The 13,393-nt window shown below is 43.1% G+C and overlaps 3 protein-coding genes across 3 annotated transcripts; 2 read left to right on the forward strand and 1 right to left on the reverse strand.

Annotated features, from left to right (window-relative positions):
- Nucleotides 1–3,254: 3,254 nt before the first annotated feature.
- Nucleotides 3,255–5,352, reverse strand: LAJ45_10000 (uncharacterized protein; the record flags this gene model as incomplete). The annotated part of the gene is made up of 6 exons (XM_046119531.1): nt 3,255–3,935; nt 3,993–4,176; nt 4,230–4,642; nt 4,696–4,728; nt 4,785–5,044; nt 5,112–5,352. The coding sequence occupies 6 exons, from the start codon at nt 5,350–5,352 to the stop codon at nt 3,255–3,257; spliced, it is 1,812 nt and encodes a 603-aa protein (XP_045967162.1).
- A 232-nt stretch (nt 5,353–5,584) lies between these two features.
- LAJ45_10001 (uncharacterized protein) lies at nt 5,585–11,049 on the forward strand (the record flags this gene model as incomplete). Its single annotated transcript, XM_046119532.1, has 17 exons — nt 5,585–5,761; nt 5,852–6,388; nt 6,457–6,609; nt 6,661–7,060; nt 7,128–7,419; nt 7,481–7,573; nt 7,632–7,945; nt 8,001–8,424; nt 8,507–8,594; nt 8,659–8,964; nt 9,019–9,242; nt 9,296–9,482; nt 9,539–9,667; nt 9,727–9,782; nt 9,843–9,957; nt 10,011–10,108; nt 10,158–11,049. 17 exons carry the CDS (start codon nt 5,585–5,587, stop codon nt 11,047–11,049), a joined length of 4,485 nt encoding a protein of 1,494 aa, XP_045967163.1.
- A 1,441-nt stretch (nt 11,050–12,490) lies between these two features.
- LAJ45_10002 (uncharacterized protein) lies at nt 12,491–13,363 on the forward strand (the record flags this gene model as incomplete). Its single annotated transcript, XM_046119533.1, has 1 exon — nt 12,491–13,363. The coding sequence occupies one exon, from the start codon at nt 12,491–12,493 to the stop codon at nt 13,361–13,363; it is 873 nt and encodes a 290-aa protein (XP_045967164.1).
- Between the last annotated feature and the right edge of the window lie 30 nt (nt 13,364–13,393).

A 13,393-nucleotide genomic window follows, 5' to 3' on the forward strand; every position in this document is an offset into this window, starting at 1 on the left:
AATTATATATATTCTTGATAATAATATACTCTCCTGACTAAAAATAAAATAGCTAACGATGACTCAGAAAACTATATATCCAATACCAAACTAATACTACTCGGAACCAACATCCTCAATTATCTCATCCTCAATCTCCTCAAACTCGTCATCGACAGAACAGTCATTAGATACACTCGAAGCTTTCTTTTTGGCTGGTGTAGTAGGTTTGGAAATAGAATATGAGCTAGCAGTGATCTTTGGAGGGGGGGAGAACTTAAATACAAACTTAAATCATCCATCACAGATCTTTTCTGAGCCCGAGCACCCCAAGATCTTCCAACATTTTTGGACTCAGATCTACCTGAAGTTTGTCCAAGAGACCCACCTCCCGATCCAGATTGCATTACTGAAATATAGTTTAACGACGACACTATACAACCAAGAAAAGAATGTGATGCCAGTGATGAATTATCAACGATTACTCTACCAACTAATCTCCCACTGATTTGAATTACACTATCGACTTGGGGTAATTTTGTGCTCTCCCACCTCTTTCCTGGTGGTATATACCACCTGATTACAAAATACTTTCGGGAAGCTGATTTGGAGGCAGCCTCTAAATCATAGTAGGAGGATCGTAAATCAAAGGATCTCCAGCCTATAGGGAGAGACTTCATAGTACCCTTAGGTTGTCCTACAACCTTCCCGACTGAGTATATAGTGGCACAAGAGGGTGCAGGGGCTATATCGTCAAATCGTGGATGTGTCAGGTCACCAGCAAATCTAAGTTAAATTTATTAGTTCTAATTTAATACATAGTAAATCAAATTACTTACTCGCTTTTATTCAGTAAAGTAATAACAACTGGTTTGTCTTTACCCATATCGCAGAATCTGCCTGAACATATTCCAACAGAGTTTTCGGTGGATTCTGGAAGAGAATCGCTGACAAAACAAATGATTCGGCATGGTATATCTTCCTCATCGATTACTGAATATGGTAAATCATCGCTCCAGCAAAATAAAGTAGAATCGTAGATTTTGAGATAGCCAGTTTTGTCTGTCTTATTGGTAAATTCAAGCATGCAGTGAATTTCGGTAGAAGCATTCTCGTTGAATATTTGAGGCATTGTATCAAAAGATATTGTAGGCAGAGAGTTTGGAAATTGATTGTTTAACTAAAAAATAATGTGCGATCGAGAGTAACTTTAAACTATAACTCTAACAATCAAAACTCTGACTAACCCTAACAACAATAGAAAGACAACGTAAGATTTCCGTATTGGCAATAACATCATTAGCAATAACATAATGAGCAATGACCTCATTAGAGGGAAAAAGCAATGTCCCTGCCCGGATTCAATAGAAGGAGACAGTAAACTCCCCGATTCGGCACTAACAGCAATAGAGGGAAAAAGCAATGTTCCTACCCCCGAATCGCCACTAACAGCAATAGAGGGAAAAGCAATGTTCCTGCCTCCGAATCGCCACTAACAGCAATAGAGTGAAAAAGCAATGTCCCTACCCGAATTCAATAGAAGGAGACAGTAAACTCCCTAATTCGGCACTAACAGCAATAGTGGGAAAAAGCAATGTCCCTGCCTGGATTCAATAGAAGGAGACAGTAAACTCCCCAATTCGGAACTAACAGCAATAGAGGGAAAAAGCAATGTTCCTACCCCCGAATCGCCACTAACAGCAATAGAGTGAAAAGCAATGTTCCTGCCTCCGAATCGCCACTAACAGCAATAGAGGGAAAAAGCAATTTTCCTGCCCCCGAATCACCACTAACAGCAATAGAGGGAAAAAGCAATGTCCATATCCGAATTCAATAGAAGGAAAAAGTAAGGTCCCCGATTTGTTGCTTATATCAAGAAAAAATAATATTATCAAAATATTACTACTCAAACTACCAAGAAAAAGCAATCTAATACCTGGCCAATCAAAACCTTTAAATAACACATTGCATATCGGTATATCTATATACTTATTAGATTTCAATTGGATTCTCAATGGTCTTTCTATTTCTTACAGGTTCGGCAACCATGGCAGTCTCTTTATCCCATGGGCTATAATGCTCTCGCAGCCTTTTTATCAAAGTCACTTGCATTAGAGAGTTTAAGCCACCAGATATTTCTGGCAAGAGATTACCAATCCTGCGTTAGTTTTGCTCTTTTGACCCTAGACCGCTGATATTTTTTGTCTGACGATCTTTTTTGTTTGCCAAAAAGTCGGGTGGCTTAAACTCTCTATTACGATATTCATCTTATCGAGGAGTATATGTAGGTATGGTATGTAATTTATCCGTTTTCTGGTGTTTAGAAGGGTAACATTTGGTCGCCGTTGCAACACAAAATTTGTAATGGAAACACCATACAAAATCAGAGACTTTAAATATTAATCGCACACACCTGAAGAATGGACTTAAAATTCTAGAATTCTCTGTGCTCCGTCTTGGGATAATTCCCAACTGTCCTTGAAACTTTCAAATTTTTTGGATGAGGTTGGGCGGTTGCTTCGGGTAGCTAAACATGGCTACATGTACTTTGGCTGTAAAAAGGGTATATTGCCAAAACTTCTGTCCTGTGACTATACATACATGTATGGTTCTTCATGATATCGATCCATAATTAAGCCTGTCTTTCATGTCATTGGATTATAAAAACAGTACCAATAATTCGTGGTATGTACTTCTCATGTATTAAAAGAAAGTTCTGATTTAGATTATTGTACTACTCTAGTAGCTCAGGAAATCTCCGCAGTACATACATGTATATATAGAGGAAATGATTGAGATGCACAAAACCCAATGCCAAGCCGTATCGAAACTTCGCTCAAAATATTGGCCTCGCGATCGGCTTACTCACACGGGATACAATTTTGGAGGCGCTCGGGCTACATTTGATTTCTATTCACGTCCCCAATTGCAACCCATTCGAGCTGATAATTTGCACAACACCTTAAGTGCTGATTCTATGATTGTTTAATAGTAAACCCATGTTTTATGAATATTGTAATCGATAGACTGCTCATGATACAACTGTACCCAACAACCCTAGCTATAGTGAGCCCGGTTTCGCCGTAAAAATACCAACAAACGACATCTAGCTATTAAAAATATACAAAGCTCCTCCATGCTTGATGCATATAGTAATGGAGTCTCAATTACACCACTAAAGCTAATTCCCCGCAAATAAAAATAACCCGATAACTCCACGCTATTAATAAAACCACTAAGCCTGCCTTATTTAATCTCGAGATCTGCAAGCAACCTCACGCGTCGGCTGGTATTTCCTGGATATACGCCTTTTCTAAAAACCGGCCTTTATCATCGGATACCTTTCGTCGGAATACCCCGAGGTCCTGTAGAAGATCTGCAAGCCTCGACTCCATCTCGTCTCTCTCTTCGTCCTCTTCCTCTTCGGATTCTTCTTCACTTTCGTCGTATTCCTCTTCGTCATCGAGTTGTTCCTCTCCTCCTTCGCCGATACTGGTTCTTCGGGACGGCGGGAGTACAGCCGGTATAGGATTCTTCAAGCTTTCGATAGCAAGTCTTAGATGCAGCCTCAATGCCTCGTTCTGAGTTTGCAAGGCCTTTATCTTGCATTCTGCAACCTGTCTCGCCTCCTCCATCTTTCTCTGCATCTTCTCTACCTCGTTTTGGTACATCTCAAGCTGTTCGTTCTGCCGATCGTTTTCTTTTTTCGTTTGGGCGACTTGAGATACAGAGATTTGTAGGTTGCGGATAGTTTCCTGCATCTCCGCAATTTGGGCATCACGTTCCGCAGCAGAGACATGGTCCTGGTTAATGATAGCACGTGTGCGGATACGTTTGGCTTGATCCGCATAGCGTAGGGTAGAGAGGGTTTCTTCGTAATCGGAAGGGGAAATACACGCTATCATAGCGGTTTTGGAGTTACCACCAAGGGAGTCTTTCAGGAGCCAGGTCAAGATCTGGAAGTCTCCATCAGTACTACTCTGCTCGTTCGTAACCGGAATTCGGCTGCTTACGGAGTCGCGGTATGGAACCACTTCTCTCTTTTTTCTGCCAGCCTTTGTCGGGACGTCGTCTGCTAATGCCGCTATTACCCTTCCGAGTGTTGTAAGAGATTTGTTGATATTCGACCCTTCTCTTAAACGAACCCCTGTAGCGCCAGTGGAGTTCGCTCTCTCTGAACCGGCCAAGTCCACAAGCCTATCAATAAAAGTTAGAAACTTATTCCATGCAATTACAAGAATGAAGCATACCGAATTCTTGCGACTCGTTCAGTCGTTTCGTCTGTATCCATGTCATGGTGTATCTGCTTCAACACTAGAGTGAACACTGCATGACTCCTACTACTAGTATCGTTCATTTTTGTGGACGCAATAGTTCTATTATTATCTCCCATTTTCATCCATTTCAATATCTCACCAATATTCCTGACTGGGACCTCAGTGAGATCTTTAATGTAAGGGCCTTCAGTTGGCGATTCTCGAACCTTTAGGTAATACGGTGTTTCTCGGCGAGGTACTAAGAGATCACAAACGTGTTCGTTGTAGACTTCAAAGTACGAAACACGAACTGAATAGTTTACACTGGGCGAATTGTTCGATTCAATTCTCTCGAAAAGGTCGCGACATGTGCGTGGGATAAGTCCGGGATGTTCGGGGGTACCCATCTTCACCAGTTAGCCAACATTTTATCCAGGGAATATAAGTCTGGGTAGCGAACCATTGAATAACTCTTCCCAGCGCCTGTTTGGCCCTAATTGATATCGTCAACACATTAAGCTCTACCGACACCGGTATGTGCCGTCTTACATATGCAAAGATACATGTATGATAGCCCTCAAAGTTGTGATCCAAAAATTCTTCTCCGAGCGCATTGTAAACATCTTCTTGATCTGCGTAATGATCATCGCGGCGATCAAAACTCCAGAAAGAATTATCAAATGTGAATTCTTTTTTCTCCACGATTTTCCGGCTGTTCGTTTTTGAAACAGATTCTGGAGGAGGATGAAGAATAGTAGTCTGATTTCTTGGGTCCATTTCTATGAGATTTGTTGCTCCACGCTCGATTTCTGATAATTCCCGGACATCTCAGCTTAACTCCAAATTCAGTCAAGGAGCTACATGGTATGCACAAACCTCTAGGGAGAAAGCCGCGAACTCGGACCACAACTCGAACATTTCCACCCCGGTTTGCTTCTCCAGAATTTCTTTGTGGAGTTGGTTCCCGCGAGCGCAATGATGCACTTGACGCATGAGTCCTCAATGGATGATGAAGATGAGAAGCGACATCGAGAAATGAGCGGTTCTCTATGGTCATCATTGGAGGTCTTACTGGTGTCCCAGGTGGGGATACTATGTTGTTGCTCGACATCGACATATCTTATCTGAACGTGTTGGAGATGCTACAGAGACTTGGGATGGTGAAGCTGTTTACAAGTCGCAGTGCAAGCTGTTTATGGCGGTTGCTGTGCGGTTCCTGGAATGTCAATATTTTGGTTTCTCCTTTCTAGGGATAGCGCAGGCCCCTACTGTATCAAGAGTTACCCGGCTGCATATATCACACCCCACCTTGATTTACCCCGCCATCACATAAAAGAACACCAATCAACATGGATACGATCATCGAGCATCGTTCTCTTGCGAGAATTTTGACCTCGTTAGCCGAATCAAAGGAGGAACGATCTCTCACTAGTCATATTGCTCGACAGCTATCTACCTCACAAGATGGAAAAGAAAAGGCCGTTCTGGCTGAAATGTTGGCGTCAATGTTATTTGAATCCCAAGATGTGCATATTTAGACAAACCACACCCGGCTATAAGCCAGTATCTCAGGGGGAAGAGTTTCGCTGATTCATTGATGCCATTTGTATGTTTAGAAATACTCGGAGAATGTCCTTAGCGATTTTGTGAAAAGCTTGGTTCTTTCTACCACCGATGATCGCGAGGAAATGATACATAAAAAACTTCAACTTGGCAGTCAAATAGCTTTATCAGTTCCAGCTATATTAGACAGATTGCTTGGGGAGACCGAATCGATAATTTCTACGCTCATATTTGCCGCCTCGAAATCACACGCTGCCAGCGACGATGCGTTCGAGATTAATGTGGAACCTTTCCTGGATAAATATTGTTCCTTTAGACTCGAAAAAAACCAGAAGTCCGAAAGTCCAGAATTTTTCCAAACTCTTTATCCCGTCGTGATTCAGCACCTTTGCTTCCTTAAGATCATTCTTCTTTCCGATACAAAGGAAGCAGAATTTGCCAGGACTCATATTGCTGATAAGTCAGTATTAATACACCTCATCTTCTCTTTGATCGCTTTGAGAAACTTAAAAATCGCCGAATTATCTTGCCATATCTTCCGCCTTTTTCTTGGAAATTCCGATTCTGTCCTTCACAGTGGTACTTCGGAAGTGAGATACTTCGCCGGAAACCCTAACCCTTGAGACCAAATATTCTAATATGTAAGGTTTATCTATAGATGGTTTGGGATGGTATTAAGATTCTTCTTGAATCACCCATACATGCGGATTTAACATTTAGCATCTGGCTTCGTTGGGTATCATTAACTGGTCCCAGCTCTCGTCCTTCGGAGGAGATGTTACAGCAAGAAAACTATTGGATATTAATACAGGTTAGTCCACAATTCTTCTTTCAAATGCTCAAACCACTAAACTTTCCGCAGAACGGTCTTACCACCGGGTTTAGCGAACGCCGAAAGTTCTGTCTCTACATTCTGAACTCCTCTCTCCGGCTGCTTTCGGAGCCGGTTGACAACAAACTTATCAAATATGACCCATCATCAGTAAAGGACTCCGCAGCCTGGTCAAAATATTCTACAATGATAGAGATCATTTCGCTTTCCACGTCGACAAACCAGTTTCTTGCAACAGTCCCCGATCTTCGTCGTCTTTTGAAGCCATTTTCGCCAATATATGGAAGTTGGATAGTGATTTTGATGACACTTGGGCTGACATCTTCGTGCGGGCCATTGCAGAAGGCTGTATGGGAGTTCTTGCTGAGCCTTGAAGGTAAAGAGCTGGGGAAGCTGCTTGAAGATGAAAGGGGGAAGAACTTTATCAACGGTTCGTTGTCAAGACTAACACCTCTTCTATCCTAAACTATATATGATCACTAAACCATTTGAAACAGATATCTTTCTTCCCTACTCAATCGCAGCCCATCATTTCTCCACCCAAAAGGGAAACGATAACCGTTGTGAATACGGTGATAAACTTGCAGGTTTCCTGAAGAAAGTCGTTATTCAGAGTCGAGATCCGGCTGCGCTATTAGATTTTGTCGATAATAGGCAGGATACCATTTTTGCGCCAGCGAGAGTATATGTAATGAAAGGTATTATGGACGGCGTACTAGAGATCTTTGGTCATGGTCTTGGAGTAGAAGAGATGGCTGTGCTTGTTAGCATTTCTAAAATGAAGCGATTGTGAGTTCACTTTTAGCTAAGGGATGATTTGGATATATCAGGCTAACCTCTATGTGAGTAGCGCACTGTTAAAAACGGATTTATGCATTTCAATATGCTTTAGAATCCTTCTGTCAATCAAACTACATCGAAAAATGATCGAACCGTTCTTTGAGTATGCTCTCATACGGCTAGCTTACCTTTTATACAGGTCATTAATGATGCCTTTATAGCTCTATGGCTGAAATATTTGCTGGAAAGGAATACTTAATCACCGCGAATTTTTCTCGATCATTACGCGAATTGTTTGCAGACAATAATGATATCGGCAGAGAACTGTCTTCTGTGCTTGCAGATCTATCAAGCTCATTCGAGACCTATAATACAGAGGATATTCCAACCAAAAACCTCTTCAGAGCCATATTCCTTATTACTCTTTTCGACGACAGGGGTCAAGGTTTGAGCAAAGTTCTTGATTCTATATCTGTTGACAAAAACAGATTTAGATTTCTCTCACTTCTATTCAGTTGCAAATTACTCGTTGAGGGTGAGAAACAAACAACCATTATTTAAAAAGGTTTCTAACATATATATTTGTCCAGAAATACTTCAAGATTCAGAAGCACGTAAAATATTACTAGAAGCGCTTAAAAACATTGGGAATGACCTCCCAGGAAATGTTTCTAGAAGCAAATACGCGGCGGAACTTGCCGCGTTGTTCTACCATCAACGCACCCACCATTTCCTGAACCAACTATCGAACACAGCGCTTATGCCGATTCTCAAGAGCTCGTGGGATCTAATACATAAACAAGGCTGGGTAAAGATTCCAGGCAACCCAAAACAGAATGCTGAATTCGATATAGAGGTCGAAAAACTCAGCGGTGAGCTTTTGGCAGTTGGCGATGCTGCTGTATCAGCTTTGATAGAAAAGGGCCACAGGGTAGGTTTTCCTGGAAAGGCCGAGGTCTTGGAACTTATCAAAATTTTTCCTTTGCCCATATTGGACCAGAATAAACATGAAAAGTAATCCTGCTACCCCTCTTGATGCTAAGTACTTGCGAGTGATAGTTTATGATGCTAAACAGAACCAAAATATGTATTGCAGCATGGTTAAATTGAGAGTTGTCGGTAAATTCCTTTATAGCGGATATAGCTTGTTAAACTCTTTGATTTCTCAGTCAACTGAAGAAGAGGTACCCACACAAACGATAATTCCCCCTTGAACCCTAGTACTGACAACAGCTATGGAATCCCTAGCTGAACGACGAATATGTCACAATCCTTTTCGACACAACACGAAAGATGCTTCGTTACATTGACAAAGAATCCCTCCTCCGAATCCTCGAGTGCTTTCGAACGGTCTTCCGCAACGCCCCTACCTCTACAAAACGTTATCCCAGACTAGACCTTCTAGTGCGCGAGCTATGGGATTGCGCAGACGTGACAAGCGCGGTTGCGGTTGAATCACCTCTTGAGATCAGCTTGATCAGAACCATCTTCGATGTCTCTGTGATCCGAGCAAGTTTCGAGACAAACAAAGCTTTAGCAGAAACACTACCTGAAGTATATTCGAGCCCAGTTAAAGTGATTATATTGATCCTAACTCACTATATACAGATTGGAAACGAGATCATGAAGCTCTCTAAAGGCAAACGATCCCTCGCCCCTGTTTATGCAGGCAAGCTCCGTGAGGCCTATCTGAGCGCGCCGGACGTCTTCTGTGCCTGCAAGTGGGTGGTAGACATTTTTATCGAATTCATCAACTACACTCCCAGTAAAGACCCAGACTTCTTTGTGGAGAATTCTGTAGCAAGGATTTTCGATGAGATTTCCTCTCAGCTGTGAGTGTCTAACTAATCTCCTACTGCACCCATAATAATTAACCTAAAAATAGAAACCATTACAAACAGTACTACGAAGAAAGAGAGGAGATGGCTCAAGTCTATATATTTGACATTCTATCGAGGCTTGATCCAAACAGTTTTTCCGCATCAACGTTTGCAAACTGCCTCCGGGATAAAATATATGCACCATGGGCACTGAACAAACCCGGAATGCCAGTGTATAGTAAATGGAAGAAGGCAAGTTGAAAAACGAAGGGGAAAAAACAGCATCAATCCCGGCTAACAGATTTTAGGCCTCGCAACTCCAAGTTCTGCTGGTGCTGGAGCGCTTTGTGACAGCCGAGGAGAGTGCTTCGTTCTTAAATACAGCTATTTCGACTTTGTGCAACGAGCCGCATCCAAGATATCGATTTATCCTTGAGGTAAGTCATCATAAGGTAGTAATAAACCAGCAGACACGAATTAATAGTTGGAAATATAGTGGATTGTCGCGTTATGCATTATACGCTTCCCAGAAAATCGGGACTGCCTATGGGGGTACACATGCTAGCAAAGTAAAAGCCAAATCTTGACGGGTTCTTTCTTACACATCCATAGATATCTTCAAGCCCCAGTAAATCCAAACCCAAGGTTGCAGGCGTCGTTATTACGGGTCGCCATCATGGTAGCTCGTGAGCTTGAGGAAAATCTTAAAGAGGAATTTTACACCGAGGTTTGATACCATTTTACAAGCCTAACATCTTTAACAATACTAACTTTTCAAAGTTACTATATACTGTAATTCCGCTCAGTAATAACAACAAAGTTGCAGTCCGCCATCAGGCCACTTCAATGGTGCTTGAGTTATGGGATGATTTGGCGCAGTGGCAAGTGGTCATCCTCGAAGGGTCTTGTTTTCAAAGCTAACTGGAGCAGGCAACACTTGAGAGATAATGTTGTTTTCCAACGTCTCAGGCAGTCCATACTAAACTCAGACTTTTTCAAACAGATTGTTGCGGCCGGGAAACTCGAAAGCGAAAAGACATTTAACGCAAAGTCAAACTACACCTTTGCCGGTATCTTCTCAGGAAGCTATCTTCTCGGCGGTGATGAAGCCGACATAATCCCGCTCGAACTGTTTGTTTCTCTAAAAAACCAGAATTCAAGAACATCTTTCATTCCCACTGGTACTGCCAAACAGTTGGAGAGCAGCACTGGCGTGGTTGAATTCACGAAGACCGAGATGGAAGCTCTTGTTGAGGCTCCACTACAAACAAAGAGCGGAAGCTGGGATGCAAAGGCTCTCGTCGAAGCAAACGAACACCGGCGGAGCAAAGTCAGCTCTCACAGAGATCAGGGACCCGACATTATTGTCATCGCATCTCTCATCGAAAACGCCTACAACCTCGGCGGCCTCTCCCGCATCTCCGAAATTATGGGTGTGACTGCCCTCTGCTTCAACAGCAAAGACTCCCTGAAGCTCAAAGACTTCACCTCTGTCTCTGTTAGCTCGGAAGCGTGGCTTCCCATCGAAGAGCTCAAAGTAGCAGACATCCCAGACTACATCCGCAGCAAGAAGCTCGCTGGATATTCCGCTGTTGGGATCGAACAAACCGACCGCAGCGTCATCATTGGGGATGAAAACAACCGCCTCCCGAAGAAAGTAGTCCTTCTTCTCGGTAGCGAGAAGTATGGTATTCCGGCAGAGCTATTGGCGGAGCTGGATCTGTGTGTCGAAATCCCGCAGAAGGGCGAAACCAGAAGCATGAATGTTCAGACGGCGGCTGCCGTCGTGCTCTATGAGTTTTGTAGGCGCTTTGGATAAGAGCCTTTTTTTTTCTTTTCCGTTTTTTGGGTCATGCTTTTTTGGGTGTGAAATATATTTTTTATAGTTTCAGGCCCTGATGCATAGATAGCGTTATACTAGGAAGCACCTGCGTATAAGACCATGTTCATTGTTTCCAGGAGACTAGGCGACTTCCAATACCCCGTGTTCCGACATTTCAATTGATGCCCCATAATTAGCTGAGACATAGTGACGTCCAGACACCAGGGCCTATAACCACCAAGAAAGATTTCAAGGCTAGGGCAGCGGACTTAGATATTAAAGTAACCACTTAAAGACAGTCAATCTTGGTCGAACCATAGACACTAAACCCCACCGCACATGAGATGAGAGTAGGTGGAGAGCCTCTATCCCTTCACTTCTTTTAACTCTCCTGCATCCTGCCTCATGCTTCAAATACAGAAAAGTATCGGTAGAGCACGTGCGGGGTGCACAGTTATATCAATATTAAACCAACAACATTGTAGGTCCAGGAGTACAAAAGACTACGCAGGATACTTCCGCACCAAAAAAAAAAAACAGTTGTTCTACCAATTAGTGCCTGAAATTTCTATATTAGAGATACCCAACACAAACACATAGCTGTTTGCGATATTTCAAATGCATTATTAAGGCTGGTTTCGCGTGCAATTAGTAATAAATACATAATTGATGGTCCAGAGATCTATCAATCTTTCGGTGTTATCCAAGCGATTGTTGGGGATTAAGTTGTAAAGTTACTGCGAGGCAAGATCGAAAGGCTACATCTGGTATTTAGTTTCCGTCCGCACATTTGTACAGTACGATGCCAGTCGTGAGGGTCAGGCGCGGCGTCGCAACGCCCCCCGAACCATCACGGGTACCAGCACAGCAACCACAATTGATCCTTTGGAGAGCTGAATTTTTGTATAGTTGTTAAATAGTAGATAAATAACAATAATTTGACATTTAATATCTTGTGTACCAACCCGCCATGAAAAGGTTGTGGAAATCTGGTTGCGCCTGACCCTCACGACTGGCATCGTACTGTATCACCGCACGTCAATGATCAAATCGACATGATCCAACAGTCGGCGAAACGACCAAATATCCCCGAACCCGCTCCCTAATTTCATCCGCATGAATTGCGATACTTGATTCAGCCCGTTCAAGTAGTTCTACTACTATACAAACGTTTTCCCCAGAGGATCTTGAAATATATTTAGTCGATTTGGACCCTCCTTGATTGGTAGGCTTCAATTCAACAGAAGATTCTCTTCGTCCTTGAAAATTCCATGCACTCAACACTGAATGTTTAGATACCATAGCTATATATATAAGCACTAATTCCTCTCTGCAATTGGAAATTATCATTCATATCTACACTCAGTACTAAACATTCCCACACCCATCCTCAATTTCAAACCCTGTTAACCCAAATTAAATTCAGCTCATATCAAGTATGACTACTAGAACTAACCGCAGTATCCGCAGGTTCGCCTTCCTCTGGGACACCTGGGCGCACCAATTCTTCATCTCTTGCAGCCCTGCTGCGCCGCCCGGCACTATCCCCGAGGGTTGGTTCTCTATCGATGACCCCAGAATTCCGGACCGGTTTCCTCGTAGGCCTTTTGGCTTCGTTCCGGAAGAAATTCCTCCTCTCGCATCCCTCGCTGCATATCTACAAATTTTCAATCGCTTGGATAGTAGTGATACGGGCGTGGTGCCACAGATCTCAGGGACTGCCGAGAACGACGGAGGGGAGTGGCGGAGGGTTCGGCCTGTGCAAGAAGAAGAAGTAACTGCAGCAGAACAACTAACGCCAGGGGAGAAGGAGGTAGATGAGGATGTTAGATGCGGCATTTGCCGCGATAAGCCCATCAGCATCCAATTTCGCGAATGTACGCACGCCCTCTGTGGCGATTGCAACGACAGCTATTGGTGGAGTATAGTCTCCAGCGATAGCTCGCAAGGTATGAACCCTTCTACCACTCTCCGGCTATCATTCCCGTGTCATATGTGTCGCGCAGAAGTATTACATGAGGGGTACTTGGTGCCCGACAGTAGTCTTCCTGTTGAGACAAGACATGGAGACTTCGGCTTCCGAGTTGAGGGGTGGCATCTAGTGGCACTGAAACCAGAATTTCAATTCCATCGGGTGTTTGTGGTGAATATTGAGCAATATGGTGAGAGAGTAACGGTGGAGCCGTTCTTGAGGAGCAGAGAACGATTAGTACCGGTGGTGGATGGAGAGATGCTTTCGAGTACTTGGGATTTATATGTGGCTTATGGACTGGTTGTGTTGCGCGAGTTGATTGAGGCGGATTCTGTTTGAGTTTGGGACTGAGATATTCTAGATGAGAAT

Source organism: Morchella importuna (assembly GCF_003444635.1).
Source record: "Morchella importuna strain M04M26 chromosome Unknown Morimp01GS041, whole genome shotgun sequence".
In the NCBI taxonomy this organism is placed as follows: domain Eukaryota; kingdom Fungi; phylum Ascomycota; class Pezizomycetes; order Pezizales; family Morchellaceae; genus Morchella; species Morchella importuna.